The sequence below is a fragment of the Loxodonta africana genome, chromosome 7 (assembly GCF_030014295.1).
Source record: "Loxodonta africana isolate mLoxAfr1 chromosome 7, mLoxAfr1.hap2, whole genome shotgun sequence".
In the NCBI taxonomy this organism is placed as follows: Eukaryota; Metazoa; Chordata; class Mammalia; order Proboscidea; family Elephantidae; genus Loxodonta; species Loxodonta africana.
This window is the reverse complement of record NC_087348.1, coordinates 50,556,377-50,574,860: the sequence shown is the minus strand read 5'-3', so window position 1 is coordinate 50,574,860 and position 18,484 is coordinate 50,556,377. Positions and strand designations below refer to the sequence as shown.

Sequence of the window (18,484 nt, the reverse complement as noted above, 5' to 3'; positions counted from 1 at the left end):
ATGAATTTTCAGAGTCAGAAAGAATTGTGTTAATTTATCTAGGAACATATCACCACCTCTAGAAGAATAGCAGCTTACTAAAATTTATTATGAAGCCAGAAACTTATTACTAGTTAAGAGATCACCTCTCGGAGCTCATGAACGTCTTTAAAAGTTTCTTAATACTATTTTTTAAAATTATTTCTTTTACAACAGTTAACTTTAGCTATTGCTCCCCAAAGTCCTGCCTTGACATTAGTGGCCATTTTGTTTCCTGTCTTGCCCATAGAACCAAATGATATAAAAGAACAATATACAGCTTTGAATAAAAAAAGACTGTGTTAAGGAATGCTGTACAGCACTTTGAATAAAGAAAAGGTCATCTGAATTATATAAAGTAAGAATATTCAGAAAATTAAAATTAGTTTTAATTTCTAAGTCAATTATCTAAAAAATATAAATATACTGCCAGAATGAGCATAAAATATTAAGTGGACATATCAATGTATAAAATTTTTAATGAAAATCTATTTAATACTTTGAACTGTCAGGAAAAAATATTATGACTATAACTCAAATATTTCTTTTAAAAAAATTTCTTTAGTAGGTTCTTAAGAGGCTGTAATTCAAAATAATCGAAAGCTCTGAAGTGATCCAAAACTAGCATAAGCATATTGCATGTTTCAATGTTTTGTTTTTTGTTTTTTCCTAGATTGCAAGTATCTATTTGAAAAAATTCTAAAGTGAAATAAAATAAAACACATTTTATGTTGCCTTTGATCTTTAACTTGTAGCCTTATCTCCCAGGCTAAAGGGCACATTATTCAATTTCACTATATTTTGTGTAAAACCACTGTAGCGTTGAAGATGACTTTCAGTACAAATGTCATGGTACTTAAAGCTAAACCGGTATCTAGTTTTTCAGCTTCTTAATTAAAATCACAGTTTATAATAGTCTGACAATATTATCTTTATTCTTTCCAGCTGAACAGCAGCAGAATTTTCACATCTTTTATTCAGTCAAGCTTAGCAATCTTTCTAAGGTTCCTTTTATTTTCCAATATGACAAAACAATTTCAAGAAGCAAGTACTTTATATTTTTGTATGTAATAAGGAGTGATCTCTCATTTCTTCTCATATATGTAATATTTAAACCTTATTCAAAAATTATTTTTACTTGTCAGATAGTCCGCTCCAAAGAATAAAGATTGAAATAGCATAAACCCACTCAAGAAGCCCTCTGAAGATTTAAGGGAACATGAAAGAATTCTGCATATTTTGAAATAACTTTCTGAATCAATGAGGGCTAGAAGGGGAGAATCAAAATAAATACTCCATAAAACATTATGCTGTTAAAATACAAACATTAATTTTAATATACTATAGAAGAGGAAAGCACAACAAATAGATACTTGTTGAATGATAAAAAAAATTTTTTTTTTTTTTTAAAGGATGAATCTCATATCCCAAGTGTAGTATTCAAATGTGACTTCATATTGACTTTATTTCAATTTTTTTCAGGCTAGTAAAGAACCACATATTTGCATAAATGCCTAGAAAAGATCATTAAAACAAGACGTGTTAGGGTTTTGTTGTCGTTTGTTTCTAATAGAAGACCTCTATCGATAATTTAGGAACTATGCAAAATTTAATTTTAAAAATAATATATAAACCCTACGTAATCTGTAAAATTAATGACATTTATGAAATAATTCATTTAAGGTATATTTTAAACTGTAAGCCAGGCCTTTAAATGTCCAGTTCCAATTGTTTCTCCTTTTACTATAAACGACATCTAATCTCTATTGACAAAAATACTATGTGCCTTATGTACTAACACAGAGGAAAATATATAATGTTGAAACTTGCTTACCATTTCACTCAATTTCTTCTGTAAAGAATATTTAGAAACCTTGAAAAGCAAAGGGGAAAATCTCATTAAAATTATCTATTAAAATTCCTTCTGATACTAAAATTGTACACTATAAAATGTAGCATTTATCTTCTATGCTCCATTTTTCCCTAGCAACTTTTTTGCAAAATTTTATTTACAGTAATTTCTTCCTTATAACCAAAAGAATACATTCATTTACTTAATCAATACATATTTACAGAACACCTACACTAGACACTGTCCTAGCCTCTTGGGATACAACAGTGGTCAAAACAAAGTCCCTGTCTTTAAGAAGCTTTCTTTCTAGTAGAAGTGGGAGTAGACAAATTAAATATAAGTAAAAAACATATTTTGTTAGAGAGTGATAAATACCAAGGAGAAACATAAAGCAAGAGGGATAGGGAAAGCAGTCTGGGAGGGCTTGTGACTTCATTGTTTGTTTTAAAACAAACAAATCACTTCACAACTCAGAGATAGGCTGCTAACACTTTGGTACTTCCAGATTTTCTTCCATGCATTTATGCTTTAAAAGGGAGGCAGTGGGAGGAATAATGTCTAATCTATTTTGTAGCCTATTTTTACTTAGTATATAACAAACACCTTTCTATGACAAATTAATCTACAATGTAACTTTGTTAATGACTACATGGTATTTTGCTGTATAATTTACCAGTTTAACTAATCACTCTCATTTTGTAGGTTAACTTAATTTTTAATTTTTCACTATTATGAAATATACTGAAAAAAATATGCTTGTACCTAGACTTTGATGCGTATCTATATTCACTCATTTTAGCAGGATAAATTTCAAGAAGGAGAATTCCTAGGATTTGTTCATTTTTATAGTCTTTTTAAAAAATTGTTTCGTAGATTTCCAGATCAGTTGACCAAGTTAACCTTCAACCAATCATGTATGAGTGCCCATTTTCTTACACCCTATTTATATTTGTTAAATTTTAAGTAAAAATATAATAGACATTACTTCAAATTTCCTAAAAAATAAAATTCCAGCCTACTGCCATAAATGAGCTGATAATTTGATTTCATTTTGGTGGAATGGATTATATGTGATTCATCTCTTCAACAAATATTTATTGAGTGCTTACTATAAGTAAACCACCTGAGGGAAAAAAAAAATCCAGCCCAGTTTAAATTCTAGAAAATACAGATAGCAAGCAACATAACTTAAAATATATGGTATATGAGATACTGGTCACTGCAAAATAATAATAATAAAAACAGGGAAGGATAGTCAGAAAAGGCCTTTCTGAGATGGAAACTTTTGAGAAAAGACTTGATAGAAGCAAGGAATAATAACATTGAGCAAGTACAAAGGCCCTAATGTGGGACAGTGCCTGGTGTGTTCAAAAAACAGCAAGAAAGCCAATATGGATAAAAGGAAGTGAGCAAGGAGAACAGCAGAAGTTGAGTTCAGAAAGGCGTACGGGAAGGTAGGGGGTTCAGATAACTGTAGGCCTTAAAACTCACAACAAGGATCTAGGCTTTTATATTGAATGAGCCAGAATACCACTGGAGAGTTAGGAGCACAAATGTGACATGGTCTTACTTTTTAAAGAATCACTTTGACTGTTGTGTTAAGGCTAAAGAGGAAATGAGCTGAAAGCAGGAAATCTCTTAATAGCCTGCTTTAATAACCCAGGTAAAAGAAGATGATGGCTTGGACTAAGGTGTTAACAGAGGACATAGTGAAAAGTGGTTAGATTATGGACACATTTTGAAGACAGAGTTAAGAGAATCTGCAACTGGAAAAAGGGAGTTGTCATTACCTGAGATGGAAAAGACTGAAGAAGAAGCTAATTTGCAGGAGGTAGGGATTTGGGGAATTTGGTTTTGAACATATCAAGTTTGAGATGCTTTTTTAACATTCAACTAGACAAATCAAATAGTCAATCAGGTTGGATCTGGGCTGAAGGTATACATTTGAAAGTCATCAGCATGTAGATCTCTTTAGGTCAGTGTATTTTTTAAGGCATATGGAACAAAAACAAAGTAAAAGGGTAGAGGTCATCTAGAAAACTTAAGAGAAATAAATGGAAGGACAAAATTCAGAAGACTATCACTCCAATCCTGAACTTATTATCTGCTACCATGGGTCAAAGATAAAACTAATACAACTACAGCAAATTTACCAAATTATTTTAGGGCACCGTTCTTTAGCCATTACTACCTCTGCATTTATATCCTTTCTTGTGTAACCTATAAAACTACGTGTGGCTGTATGGCTGCATTCCTACAACATACAAGATGAATTTGATAGTAATATAATTAGATTGACACGCAACTGTGTCTTTTTCTAGATGCTATATTTAACGTTTTATTTTTTTTTTAATTCTAAAAAATCATATGAGACTTAGTGTTTTTTTTTTTTTTTTTTAATATCAGCTATAGATATCTTTGGAAACCCTGGTGGCATAGAGGTCAAGTGCTACGGCTGCTACCCAAAGGGTCAGCAGTTCAAATCCGCCAGGTGCTCCTTGGAAACTCTATGGGGGGAGTTCTACTTTGTCCTGTAGGGTCACTATGAGTCGGAATCGATTCGACGGCACTGGTTTTGGTTTTTTTGGTTAAGGATGTCTTTTAGGTACAGGAACAAACATATATGAATACTAATTTATATATTAACTATAGACAGTAATTTAAAAGATAAACCACTAATGTTTTTTCTATTACAGTTATCCCTCACTTTATGGGAAATTTTAAGCAAGGCTGACTGTAAAACACATTTCTATACAGCAAACTTTGTTTTCTTGTTAATTTTCCATTAATTGGATTTATGTTACTTGGGAATAAAGGAAGCCCTGGTGGTGCAGTGGTTAAAGTGCTTGGCTGCTAACTGAAAGGTCAGCATATCAAATCCATCAGCTACTTCTTGGGGAAAAGATGTGGCAGTGGGCTTCCGTAAAGATTTACAGCCTTGGAAACCCATGAGACAGGTCTACTCTGTCTTATAGGGTTGCTATGAATCAGAATCAACTCGACTGCAGTGGGTTTGATTTTGGTTTTGGGAATAAAATTCCCCAAATATTATGTTAAAAACATTTAACCCCTTTCCCTTCTTGAACAATTCAGTCCTAAATCCAATGAGTAGGACAGAGCAAATTAAGTGTCTGTGGAAGGAAGGGGTGCTGCCGCATTCTGGAACAGGATATCAGGCAAGAATGGGAAAAGGAAGATATCCCTACAGGAGGGGGACCTACCTACTGTGGGAGTCAGAAGCTGAGCAGGATGAGGAGCGTGATCCTGCAAAAGGGCAAACCAGATTCAGGTGTCAGAGCCCAAGCAGGGTAAGGAGGGAATCCCCATGAGAAAGTAGATGGTGGTAGAAATGGTAGATTGGTTACATACAGGTGCTTTATCAAGTAAGTAAATATTTTAAACCAAACAAACCAAACTCATTGTAGTCAAGTCAATTCCAACTCATAGTAACCCTACAGACAGAGAGGAACTGCCCTATAGTGTTTCCAAGGAGCAGCTGGTGGATTTGAACTGTTGACCTTTTGGTTAGCAGCCGAGCTCTTAACCACTGCGCCACCTGGGCTCCTATAGTAAATATATTAATCCACTGCTGTCGATATTAAGGTTAATGAAAGTCAGGTTTCTCACTGAAAGAGAAAAAAAAAAGAAAGGTATAAATACAAAAAGGAAATAAAGTAAAATGAATCTTGAGCTGTTGAGTTGAAGGTAGTGTAGATTCACTGTTTTCCATATATACAGATTGATATAGAAAGAAACATAAATGTAAGCATGTGTATACATATATACATATATTCCTTAGCTCTGGCCACTGAGATGGCCTAGAAGCAGTGACACCCCAATAGTAATGACTGTATTAGCATCCAGATCTTGGCTTTTACAAACCATTTTCTACTAATAGAACAAGGACAACTTGGAGAAATGGTTGATTCCAGGTCTGGGTCAGATAAAATACAAAGTAATCCTGGCTTTTTTGTTTTGTTTTGTTTTGTTTTGTTTTGACTTGAAAGCAAGGAAATGCTAAAAGATTGAGGATGGTGTGTCAAAAGGACTCAGTAACCAGCTCGAATGGTCTCCCACTGGCCAAACCAGTGTCAATTTGAATGTCAAAATAATGACAGTCATAGATTTTAACTCACTGGATAAAATAAGAAACTATGTGTCTATACTGATATAAATAAATAAATGAATATATTAAGTTTGTTGAGAAATGGGATATTTACATAGTTCCAAATTACCTCCTCACAAAATATTTACTGATTACAAAGGGAAAAGAGTAACTTTATGGTAGAGAAACTCATCAGATATTACCTTAATCAAATGATCAAAGTGAACATCACCAATAATGAGAAAAACTGAAATAATGCACTATCTTATTGGATTCAGTAATAAGAAAACAGCACTACTTCTGTGATATTTCTGCCAAAGGTGCATAAACTAATTATAAGAAATCATTGTACAAACCCAAATTGATGACATCCTACAACATAACTGGCCTGTAATCTTTAAGAGTATCTAAGTCATGAAAATCAAGGAAAGACTGGGGAACTGTTCCAGACTGAAAGCGATTAAAAGATATGACAACTAAATGCAATGTGGGATTCTAAACTGGATCCTCTTGCTATAAAAGGCATTATTAGGACAGCTGGTGAAACTTGAATGGGGCCCAAGCATTAGATTGTAATTATGTATCAATATTAACCTCCTCATTCTGATACATGTTATATTATGATTTTGTAGGAGAATATTCTGGTTTGCAGGAAATGCATACTACAGTGTTTGAGATGATAGAGCATCAGGTTGGCAAATTACTCTGAAGTGGTTCAGGAAAAATAAGTTCTTTGCGTTGTACTTCCAACATCTCAAGTTTATGATAGTTACAAAAGAAAAAAAACTAAGTGATTCTAAAACCATTGTGAACTGAACTGACATGAAACGCATGAAAAATATAGCATCAACAAAAAAAGTTTACTATATAGCAGAGTTCAAAAGGAAGAATGGGAAATTACCATGTGCCAGAAACAAGAAAGGAAACCAAAAGTCAGATTTGTAAGTAGTGAGCTGATGCCTCAGTAATTCAGGAACTACTAAACTAAGATACATTGTTGTTGTTAGGTGCCATCCAGTCGGTTCCAACTCTTAGAGAACGTAGGTACAACAGAACAAAGCTCTGCCCAGTCCTGCACCATCATCACAATCATTGCCATGTTTGAGCACAGTGTTGCAGCGACTGTGTCAATCCATCTCACTGAGGGTCTTCCCTTTACTCTACAAGCATGATGTCCTTCACCAGATAACATGTCCCTCCTGATAACATGTCCCAAGTATGTGAGACGAAGTCTCGTCATCCTGGCTTCTAAATAAGGTTAGGATTTTAATGCCATTGTGGGGACAGAGCCAAAAGAGCTGGAAATAAGACTGTAATATAAAGAAAGCCCCCTGGAGAAGCTACTAACTCCGGAAAAGGAGGACTAGAGGAACTCTGCCCACCAGCTCAAAGAAGCAACAAAGCAGCTTGCCTTTGCTTGGAACACTGGGCTGAAAAAAAAAATTATTCCATGAGAACTGAAAAACCTACACTTGTAGGGTAGGCTATGAAGTCCTAATATACACTTTCTGCATGGTGTGGACATCCTAAGATGATAAACTAATGTAACAACCAGTCCTGGATCAGTGAAACCTTTGAGGCTCACGACAAAAGCAAATACAGAAGAGCTCTGTAGTAAGAATTTCACAATGCAACTTTATCAGAAAAAAATAAAACAAAACAAAAACTCCATCGAAAAGGGCTCTCAATTTAAAACTTATGAACCCCACCAGAAAGAGATTTATGATGACAAAGTTGGCAGATACTGCCAATAGAGATAACAGAATAATTACAAAAATTATTTAAAAGTATTAAATACTAAAAGATAAAATAAAAAACATGAGAAAAGTATAAGACACTATCAAAAAGGCAGATCTGAAAAAGCACCAAACAGAACTTCCATAGAAGAAAAATGTACACATGAAACAAAAAGTGAATAAATTATATAGCAAATAAAGGCAAAGTTGAAGAATTAGTGAACTAGAAGATAAATCTAAGGAAATTACATAAAATACTCTAAATCCAAAGAGATTAAGTGATAGAAGTGTATAAGGTAAAGAGACAAGGAGGACAGAATGAGAAAATCCAATATATATTTTCTTAAAAAAAAAATTAGGAGGTGCAAAATCCACCAGCTGCTCCTTGGGAACTCTATTGGGCAATTCTACTCTGTCCTACAGGGTCGCTGTGAGTCGGAATTGACTTGACAGCAATGGGTGACAGGAGTTGCAAAGAGAAAACAGAAAGACTTGGTTAGGAGGAGGCAGCATTTGAATAATGGCTGAAATTTTTAGAGTGCATGAAAATATGAATTTTCATATTGCAAAAATGAATCTTTTAACTTAAAAAAATAGAAAAAAGGGATAGCCAATCTTGTATAACTGAGAATGTTTTTTTTCACCCTCCCATCTCTGGGGTCTTTGCTTTCTTATCACTTGTTCTTCTATCCTTCTCCAGACCACAAAATTACTCAAATGTCTAAGAAATTTTTATGCATATATGTATACTCTCGAAGTCCCAGTAATTTAGTTCTGTTTTTGTCACTGTGGTAAGGTATGGCCTAATAAAATAAGACTTCAATAGTAGAAACCATACATTATATATTAAATAGGCCTTCAATTCTGTTGTTAAACCAAAAAAAAAAAAAAAAAAAACCAAACCCAGTGCCGTCGAGTCAATTCCGACTCATAGCAACCCTATAGGACAGAGTAGAACTGCCCCCACAGAGTTTCCAAGGAGTTCCTGGTGGATCTGAACTGTCGACCCTTTGGTTAGCAGCCATAGCACTTAACTACTACGCTCTGTTGTTGTTACTAACCTGAGAACCTGTTGCCATTGAGTCAATTCCGACTCATAGCAACCCTATAGGAGAGAGCAGAACTGCCCCATAGGGTTTCCAAGGAGCACCTGATGGATTCCAGCTGCCAACCTTTTGGTTACCAGCTGTAGCTCTTAACCACTACATCACCAGGGTTTCCTGTTGTTGTTACTAGTTGCCATCAAGTCAGTTTCGACTCATAGCAACCCTATACACAACAAAAGGAATCACTGCCTGGTCCTGCACCATCCCCACCATCGTTGTTATGTTTGAGCCCACTGTTGCAGTCACTGTGTCAATCCATCTCATTGAGGGTCTTCTTCTTTTTCGCTGGCCCTCTACTTTATCAAGCAGTTCTGTAAGAGGAATTAATATCTTAATTTATAAATTGCGTACATTCGAAATTTAGTGAAAATAAAATAACAAAATCATAGAGCTTTAGAGCTCTATGCCCATTATGCCCAATCCAGTTTTTACCATCTTTTACCACCTATCCTTTCTCTTACATGTGCCTCCTCTGGGAGAGTGAACGAAGCCCTCTCCCCTACTTTCTTACTGTGGATATGCTACTGACAAGTTTTAAATTGAGAGCCCTTTTTCAAAGCAGGGTGTTTTTGTTTTGCTTTGATTTTCCCAATGAAGTTGCATTGTGAAATTCTTTCTACAGAGCTCTTCTGAAAGTACGTATGTTACTACTTCACAGAATGGTCTTGTTTGGGAAATGCTGATATAGTTCAATTTCCTCATTTTACTTAAAAGAAAACTGAAACCCAGCAAGACAAAGTGTCTCACCACAGGATCGTATAATAAGTCATTAATAGGCAGAAACAGTTTACTTAAAATCTGCAGGACAATCAGCTAAGTATATTTAGTCCTCTAGGCATATTGTTTTCATAAACAGATTTGTCATATTGTTTTCATAAACAGATTTGTCAAGTAATTTAAATATAGGCAGATGTCACTGCTCTAAACACATCCCTTTGAAATCAGTTGTAATGGATTGAATTGTGTCCCCCCAAAAGATCAGTCAACTTGGCTAGGTCATGATTCCCTTGCATGATTGTCTACCATTTTATCTTCTGATGTGATTTCCCTATATGTTTTTTAAATCCTCTTACTATGATGTAATAAGATGGATTAGTGGCAGTTATATTGATGAGGTCTACAAGATTAGGTAGTGTCTTAAGCCAATCTCTTTTGAGGTATGAAAGAGAAGTGAGCAGAGAGACATGGGGCCCTCATACCACCAATAAAGCGGTGCTGGGAGCGAGTTCGTCCTTCAGACCTGAGGTTCCTGCGCTAAGATGCTCCCAGACCAAGAAAAGACTGATGACAAGGACCTTCCTTCAGAGCTGACAGAAAGAAAAAGCCTTCCCTTGGAGTTGGGACCCTGAATTTGGACTTTTAGCCTACTGGACTGTGAGAAAATAAACTTCTCTTTGTTAAAGCCATCCACCTGTGGTATTTCTGTTATAGCAGCACTAGATGACTATGACATCAAATAACAAGGTGCCATGCTTAGAAGGAAATGGTACATATTCAAAGTATCCATTAAAGCAAAAAATAATTAATTGCTTTTTTGATGTGTAGTGTTCTTTGTTTCTGTTTGTTTTGTTTTGAAATTCAGTAAGCAGAGTCACTAAACTATGAGCTCCTTAAGGAAAGGCACTGTTTTATTTCTTTTTCCTAGTACCTAGCACATAGTAGGTATAACCTTATGAAAGGAAAAAGACATAAGTAGAGAAGTAAAGGAGGGAGAGAAGTTGCTATATATTAGATAAAAGACTATGAACCTTCTTTGCCTAGTGGATTTATATCAGTTCAGATCCTTAACTGAGCAGGAACTTTTAGTTTAACTTGGGAGGAAAAAAAAAATCACAAGAACATTTATTGCTCTACAATGTTCATGTATCATGTTCAGCAGACCATGAGGTACCCTATACATCACCTGTGCTATGTCACGGGTTGAATAAGGAAAAACAAATCCTTACAGCTCTTGCACAGAAGGGTCAGCCATATGAAGGAATTTCTTTTGCTTTGAAAATACTCTACATTCTCCAGATAATCAAACATGCATGGACGACAGCAAATGAAACAATTTAAGAAGGAATGCTAAAAGAATAAAGTACTCATAATAAAATTAACACATTCCTTTACTGACAATTTTTTAGCAGAAAAATATAATACATTTAAAGATTTACCAAGAAATAAGAAATTAGCCAAAACAAAAGATAAAACTTATGAAAACATATTAGAAAGCATCTTTTAAAATAGCTACAATGGTAATCTTTTTTCTCAACTATAAGAACAATTTTTAAATTTCACCAAATCATTACAAACAAAAGTTCACCTACTGGGATCACTTTAAACTGGGTATCTATGATATGGTAAGAATCATAAACTTCACAGCTAAAGAGCTTACTGATCATCTAAACTAATCCTATTTATCATCATTTAATAATTTTTATTTTTGTATTTTATTTATTCTAAATTTCCTTAAAAGCGTTAGTCCAAGTGGACATGAAAAAAAAAATAACATAGAAGGGCTTATAATGAAACACAATATCCCCTGGTTCTACTCCTCATCACTCTCAGACTTACCCTTCTTTCATAACTCTAAATAATATAATTATTTTGGTATTCCATTACACATCAACTTTAGACACCAGTGACTTCCACTAGAAGGATGAACACTAAATTAGCAGTCAGCTGCTAACTGAAAAGTTAGAAGTTTTGAGTCCACCCAGAGGTGCCTCAGAAGAAAAACTTGATGATTTACTTCTGAAAACTCGGCCATTGTAAACCCTACGAAAATAGTAAAAAGGTGAAAACAACCTAAACATCCATCAACAGATAAATGGACAAACAAAATGTGGTATATACATACAGGAATATTACTCAGCCATAAAGAGAAATGAAGTGCTGATACATACTACAACATGGGTGAACCTTGAAAACATTATGCTGAGTGAAGTACGTCAATCACAAAAGGACAAATATTACATGATCTCACTTACAGGAAATGCCTGGAATAGGCAAATGTATAGAAACCAAAGTTTACTAATGGTTACCAGTGTCTTCTTCAATTTCTCTCACCAGTATTTTATAATTTTCAGTGTACAGGTATTACACATCTTCTGTGAAATTTATCCCTAAGTGTTCTACATGTTTTGGTGCTATCATAAATTGTATCGCAGTTTTATTTAAATTTCTGTTATGTGTTACTAGTATACAGAAACACAACCGACTTTTGTATATTGATCTTACATCCTGTGATCTTGCTAAACTCACTTGTTAGTTCTAGTAGCTTCTCTGTAGATGTTATCAGATTTTCCACATAGATGTCATTTTGTCTGTGAAAAAATACAGTTTTATGTTTTCCTTTTCAACCTCTACGACTTTTGGTATTTTTTCTTGCTTTATTACAGGATTCTCTATCTAGAGAAATTATTCTTCAGGAATGAAGGTGAAATAAAGACATTCTCAATGAAGAAAACTAAGAAAATCTGCCAGCACACTTGCTCTAAAAGAACTGCAAAAGGAATTTCTTCAGACAGGAAGGGAAAAATAACAGAAAGAAGCTTGGAATACTAGGAATGAAGAATGAAACAACTGGGGTAGATACAATAGACTATTCTTTTCCTCTTGACTTTTTAAAATTATACTTGATAGTTAAAAACAAACACTAGAATATAATGTGTTGTTCAATGTATATAGAGGTAATACTTAAAACAACCTTACCATAAAGAAGGGAGGATAAAGGGACCTAAAAGTAATAAAGTTTCTACATTCCACCTAAAATAGTAAAATGCTGATAGAAGTAGACTGTAATAAGTTAAATATGTAAACCAAAAAACCAAATCTGCTGCCATCAAGTGAATTCCAACTCACGGTGACCCCATGTGTTACAGAGTGGAACTGCTCCATTGGGTTTTCTTAGCTGTAATCTTTATTTTTAATCTTTAAAGAAGCAGATCGCCAGGCCTTTCTTCTGTGGCATTGCTGGGTGGGTTTAAATAGCCAACCTTTAGGTTAGTAGACTATTGCAAACCATATGCACCACCCAGGGACCTTGAAATAGGTATACACACACATATACATTCACATACATACATATAACCAGTCGCTGTTGAGTTTGACTCTGTATGTCAAAGTAGAACTGTGCTCCAGGGTTTTCAATGGCTGATTTTTTGAAAGCTGATCACTAGACCTTTCTTCCAAGGTACCTCCAGGTGGACTCAAACTTCCAACTTTGCAGTTAACAGCCAAGAACATTAACCATTTGTACCACAAGGGTCTCTGTCTTAGTTATCTAGTGCTGCCATAACAGAAATACCACAAGTGGATGGCTTTAACAAAGAGAAATTTATCTCCTCACAGTCTAGCAGGTTACAAGTCCAAATTCAGGGCGCTGGCTCCAGGGGAAGGCTTTCTCTCTCTGTTGGCTCTGGAGGAAGGTCCTTGTCCTCAATCTTCCCCTGGTCGAGGAGCTTCTCAGGCACAAGGACCTCATGTCCAAACGACACGCTCCACTCCTGGTGCTGCTTTCTTGGTGGTATGGGGTCCCCAACTCTCCTCTTGCTTCCGTTTTCTTTTATCTCTCGAGAGATAAAAGGTGGTATAAGGAAACTCCCTTTACACTGGATCAGGGAAGTGACCTGAGTAATGATGGTGTTACAATCCCACCCTAATCCTCTTAACATAAAATTACAAACATGAAATGTAGGACAACGACTCAATAGTGGGAATCATGGCCTAAGCAAGTTGACACATATCTTTGAGGGGATACAATTCAATCCATGACATTCTACCCTTTGGCCCCCAAAAAATCACATCCTTGCAACAATGCAAAACATATTCACCCCATCATATCATAGCAAAAGTCTTAACTCCAAGTTCAAAATCCAAAAATTCATCTTCATCTGTGAAATCTAGAACACAAGTTATCTGCTTCCAAAAGTACAATGGCAGAACAGGCACAAGCTAGACACTTCCATTATAAATGGGGGAAACTGGGAGGAAAAGAAGGTATAACAGGCACCAAGCAAGTCAGCAAAACACATTACATTAGCCCTCAAAGCGTTGAAAATAATCCTCTATTCTCTGAGACAATTTACACAATAACCCTGCCCTCTAGCCTCTAGGTATTGGCCACAGTCTCTGCATTCTGAGTGTAGGCCCCTTGGCCCTGGGCTTCAGCTCTGCCTTCCAGGCCCACTGGGACAGCAATTCTGCTCCCTTAGCTTTAGGCGCACCATCCTCCTAGTCCATCTGAGTGGCAACTCCACCCTTAGAAACATCAGAGGCTACAGCTCCACCTTTTGAAACCCCTGAGGTCATGGCCATACCTTTTGAGACTGAGGCAGCTCAGCTTCTTGTGTTGCTTTTCTCTTCAGATTCTGTTTCCTGGTTTCTTGGCCTCTCGGCTCCTCTGGGCCTCACACCCACATCTGCCCTGCTGGGGCAAGTGTTCCAAAGCTCAGTAGCTCCACTGATAAGTGCCTTGAGGCACCCCACTCCACCAGGAAGCCTCCTGCACACAGGCACTCATCTCCCTCGCTCTGTAGGCTGGCTCCAGCTCCCTCACTCCGTAGGCAGTAGGCTGGCTCCAGCGCAGTTTCGCGCTGGTCTCCTGGTTCTGCTGCTGTTGGTTGCTGCTGCCGCTTCTCTGCTGCTGCAGGTTCTCTGCTGTACTGGTGCTCTGCCACTGTCGCGACTCTATCCGTTCAAGGTTTCAAAACCAATTCCACATTTTAGGTATCTGTGAGAGCAGCACCCCACTCTCTTGGTACCAAATTCTGTCTTAGTTATCTAGCGCTGCCAGAAATACCACAAGCGGATGGCTTTAACAAAGAGAAACTTCTCAGTCTAGTAGGTTACAAGTCCAAATTCAGAGCTTTGGCTCCAGGGCAAGGCTTTCTCTCTCTGTCGGCTCTGGAGGAAGGTCCTTGTCCTCAATTTTCCCCTGGTCAAGGAGCTTCTCAGGAGCAGGGACCCTGTGTCCAAAGGATGCTCTCTGCTCCTGGTGCTGCTTTCTTGGTGGTATGAGGTCCTCAACTCTCTGCTTGCTTGCCTTTCCTTTTATCTCTTGAGAGATAAAAGGTGGTGCAGGCCACACCCCAGGGAAACTCCCTTTACCTTGGATCCAGGAGGTGACCTGAGTAAGGGTGGTGTTACAATCCCACCCTAATCCTCTTTAGTATAAAATTAGAATCACAAAATGGAGGACAACCACACAATACTGGGAATCATGGCCTAACCAAGTTGACATGTTTTTGGGGGGACACAATTCAATCCATGACAGCTAGAATCAGCTGACTAAGTTCTATATCAGAAGCCTTTAGCCCTGATCTCCCCCACAAACAGTGCCTAACAAGGCAGAAAAAAAAAAAGCCAGGTCTTTCTCCTGCAGAGCACTGAGTGAGTTCAAACAATGAAACTTTCCGATAGCAGCTAAGTGCTTAACCATTGCACAACCAGGGCTCCTTCCTAAATACGTACACCAAAAACCACTACCATCGAGTCGATTCCAACTCATAGTGACCCTATGGGACAGAGTAGAACTACCCGAAAGAGTTTCCAAGGCATACGTGCACACAGGCATATATATTGTATCCCTTTTTTTTAGTAAGAGATATACCCAAAAACACGTATCTCCAAGCCTTTACTCATGCCCTTCTGCTAAGAATGATCTTCTCCAGTTTCTCCTAGATTCACCAATTGTTAATCTTTTTCCATATTCACTTTCTCTTTACACACATACTCTTCTTTTTTTTTTCCTGTATCATTTGAAAGAAAGTTGTAGCCATCAGGAAACTTCGCCCCTAAATATTTCATCATGCATTTCTAAGAATAAACATTTTCTCCTATAGAACTATAATACTAATATTGTACACAGGAAAATAACAATAATTGATAATCATATTCAAATTTCCCAAATTCTCTTCCCAATTTTTTAATAGCTATTATTTTTTTTCCCCAACCCAGAATCCAGTGAAGGTTCATATTTTGTGCTTGCTGTTAGTTCTCTTTAGTCTCTTTAATCAAGAACAGTTCCCCCTCTCCTTTTTTTTTTTAATAACGATGAATTAAAAAAAAAAACAAAACTGTTCAGACCAGTTATCTTATGTCCCATATTATAATTTTGTCTCATTGTTTCTTCATGATTAGATTTGGGTTAATATTTTTGGCAAGGCAAAGGAAAAAGGGAGACATGTGCTCATTACTGTATAATGACACAGTTAACTCATGGAAAGGCTGTCCCACTACTAACATTGCTGGACTTGATCATTTGATTAAGGCGGTATCCATCAGGATTATTACATTGTAAAAATATACTTTCCCCTTTATAATTAATGTTATATATGGGGTGATACTTTGAGATCATGTGAATGTATTCTTTCCCAAGAATCTTTATTTTGCTTTTATTTCATTTTATTGTTTGTCTTCCCCACTAGGATGTAAGCTCCACAAGGGCAGAGATTTTTGTCCTTTTTTATTCACTGCTGTATCCCCAGTGCTGAGAGCAATACTTGGTACACTGTAGGCCTTCAATAAATATGTACTGAATAAATCGTCATTAGTTATATACCTCTGTATTTTCTATAAGACCGTGAACAACTTGAGAGCAAAGGTGTTTTCTTAGTCTTTGTATTCCCAGAAAATGAGTACGTAGGACTCAATTAATGCTATTTTATTTTAACTTTTGAGGAACTTAGATAAATCAGTCTAATTAGTTTTCCTCTATAAAGTATTAAAATCAATATATACCTATTTCATTATATTTTGGAAAAATAAAGTTATTTTCATATTAAAATAAAAGATGATAAAGAAAATACCCTACTAATTTGTAATTCAAGCCTTTCAGGAAAAAAAGTATTAAATTATGTAATATATTAAAAGATATTTCATTAATGTAAAACTGAGTTTTTATCAACTTTGCTTTGCTAGCTTACATGTTTAATATTTTGCTGATACAATGTTAAAAAACCAAACTGCCTTTTAAGCAATACTAAGTTACTTTTTACCTGTAATGCTTTTAATGTTTCCTTCAATCCTTCTATTTCTTTCTCTTTTATTTCTGTAGCAAGCTGATATTTTCCCTTTAAAGAAAAAACTATATTTCAATACTTTCCAATATAAATCATATTGTAAAGGATGTTGTAGATCTTATTGAAATATAAGGCTCAAGAACCAAAAGCTCTACTTTAAACTAATACTTCACAAGCTTTAAACTTGTATCTATATTACAAATTATGTTTCAATACCTTTAAAATACCATAAAATTACAATAAGGGCTATATCTGATTATAATTAACATGAAATGGAAAATCCTATTACAACAACAAATCTTTTTATCAATAGAGCATTTCTACCTGCAAACTTATGGATACTATATAATTATTTAATTCATTCAGCTAGAATAAATAGATTCCAATTAGTAAGATACAAGTATCCGTCTTATGAATATAAGGACATGCTAGAAATTCTAAAAAAAGGGTCTTTTGCTAAAAATAAAAAACTATAAATTATTAATATTCTAAATGGGATGATGTTCATTGACATAATAAAAACATGTATTAACTATTAAGTAGCCAGAGAAAACATTTAGTGCCAGATTAATTTCTAGGTTTGTTCAGAGTTGTATCCCCTTTGTCACTTAGTATGCACTCAGATCCAAATCATTTTAATGTTTTTTAAAGAAGGTGATTATGCTGAAAAGTACTAAAAATACATTATCATTAATAGAAACATTATAGAATGGAAAGAGCAATAATTTGGGATTATAAATTGAGTTGTAGTCCCAACACTGCCACTTCAAAACGGAATGTTTAGCAAGTCATTTAATCTTGCTAGACATCAGTATCCTTAACTATAAAATGATAGGGGCCAGGTAACATGATTTCCTCGGGTCTGTTTTGTTTCCAAGATTGTAAGCAATCTCCATTGTTTTATTACTAATGCTCCTTTCTATTATGATAATTAAATACATTTAACTATGCTCTAAATTATTTAAAAATTAATAAATACCTTTTCTTCTTCTAAGGCACACATCTTCATTTGTAACTGGTAAACAATTTTAAAAATTAAAATACAGGTAAGTAAATAGCGATTATACTGGTCAGTGAGACTATAGAAAATTTTTACCTGTCCATATTGTTTGGATTTAATATAATGTGAATATACCACTTGTATTTTCACAAAATAAAATAATAAAGATATAAAGGTGGGGGGCCAGTCACTAAAGTAAATGACAATTCAATAGCCCTCATTAGAGATACCAATCATCCTTTAAAGTTTAGTTTCCCCCTCCAGAAGTTTTCTTTAAATGACTATCTTGCCATGTTATATTCCTAAATATTAACATGTATTGCTTTCTGAAGGAACAATTTCATGAATTCAAAGTAGGCATGCCAAAAGAATGTGATGAAATATTCCAAAAACACAAGGATATCAGGCAAAATTGTCAAGAAATAAAAAATTCTTTGGAACTCTCTGATCTCCTTTCCATATTATTCACTTATATTGAAGAACACTTAAAAAAAAAAAAAAGGAATCCAAGAGCTCTTTTTCCTTTGCCCTCCAAATTTTTGAGTATCTTTATCTTGCCCAAAGTTCCTAAGTGATAACACATACATAGCCTTCCTCTCTCATAGAGAATATTATGCTATACAATTGGCTTCTTCTACCTTACTCTTCAATTAAAATGGCC

At 35.4% G+C, this 18,484-nt stretch overlaps 1 protein-coding gene across 1 annotated transcript in view; it reads right to left on the bottom strand.

Moving 5' to 3' along the window:
* CCDC73 (coiled-coil domain containing 73) overlaps positions 1-18,484 on the bottom strand; it is a 113,514-nt gene that overhangs the window by 48,542 nt on the left and 46,488 nt on the right. Inside the window, exons 4-6 of the mRNA XM_064289440.1 lie at positions 17,803-17,838; positions 16,800-16,874; positions 1,853-1,891 (exon numbers count right to left, since the gene is read on the bottom strand). Coding sequence (XP_064145510.1) covers positions 1,853-1,891; positions 16,800-16,874; positions 17,803-17,838 — 150 coding nt within the window. The remainder of the gene's footprint in view (positions 1-1,852; positions 1,892-16,799; positions 16,875-17,802; positions 17,839-18,484) is intronic.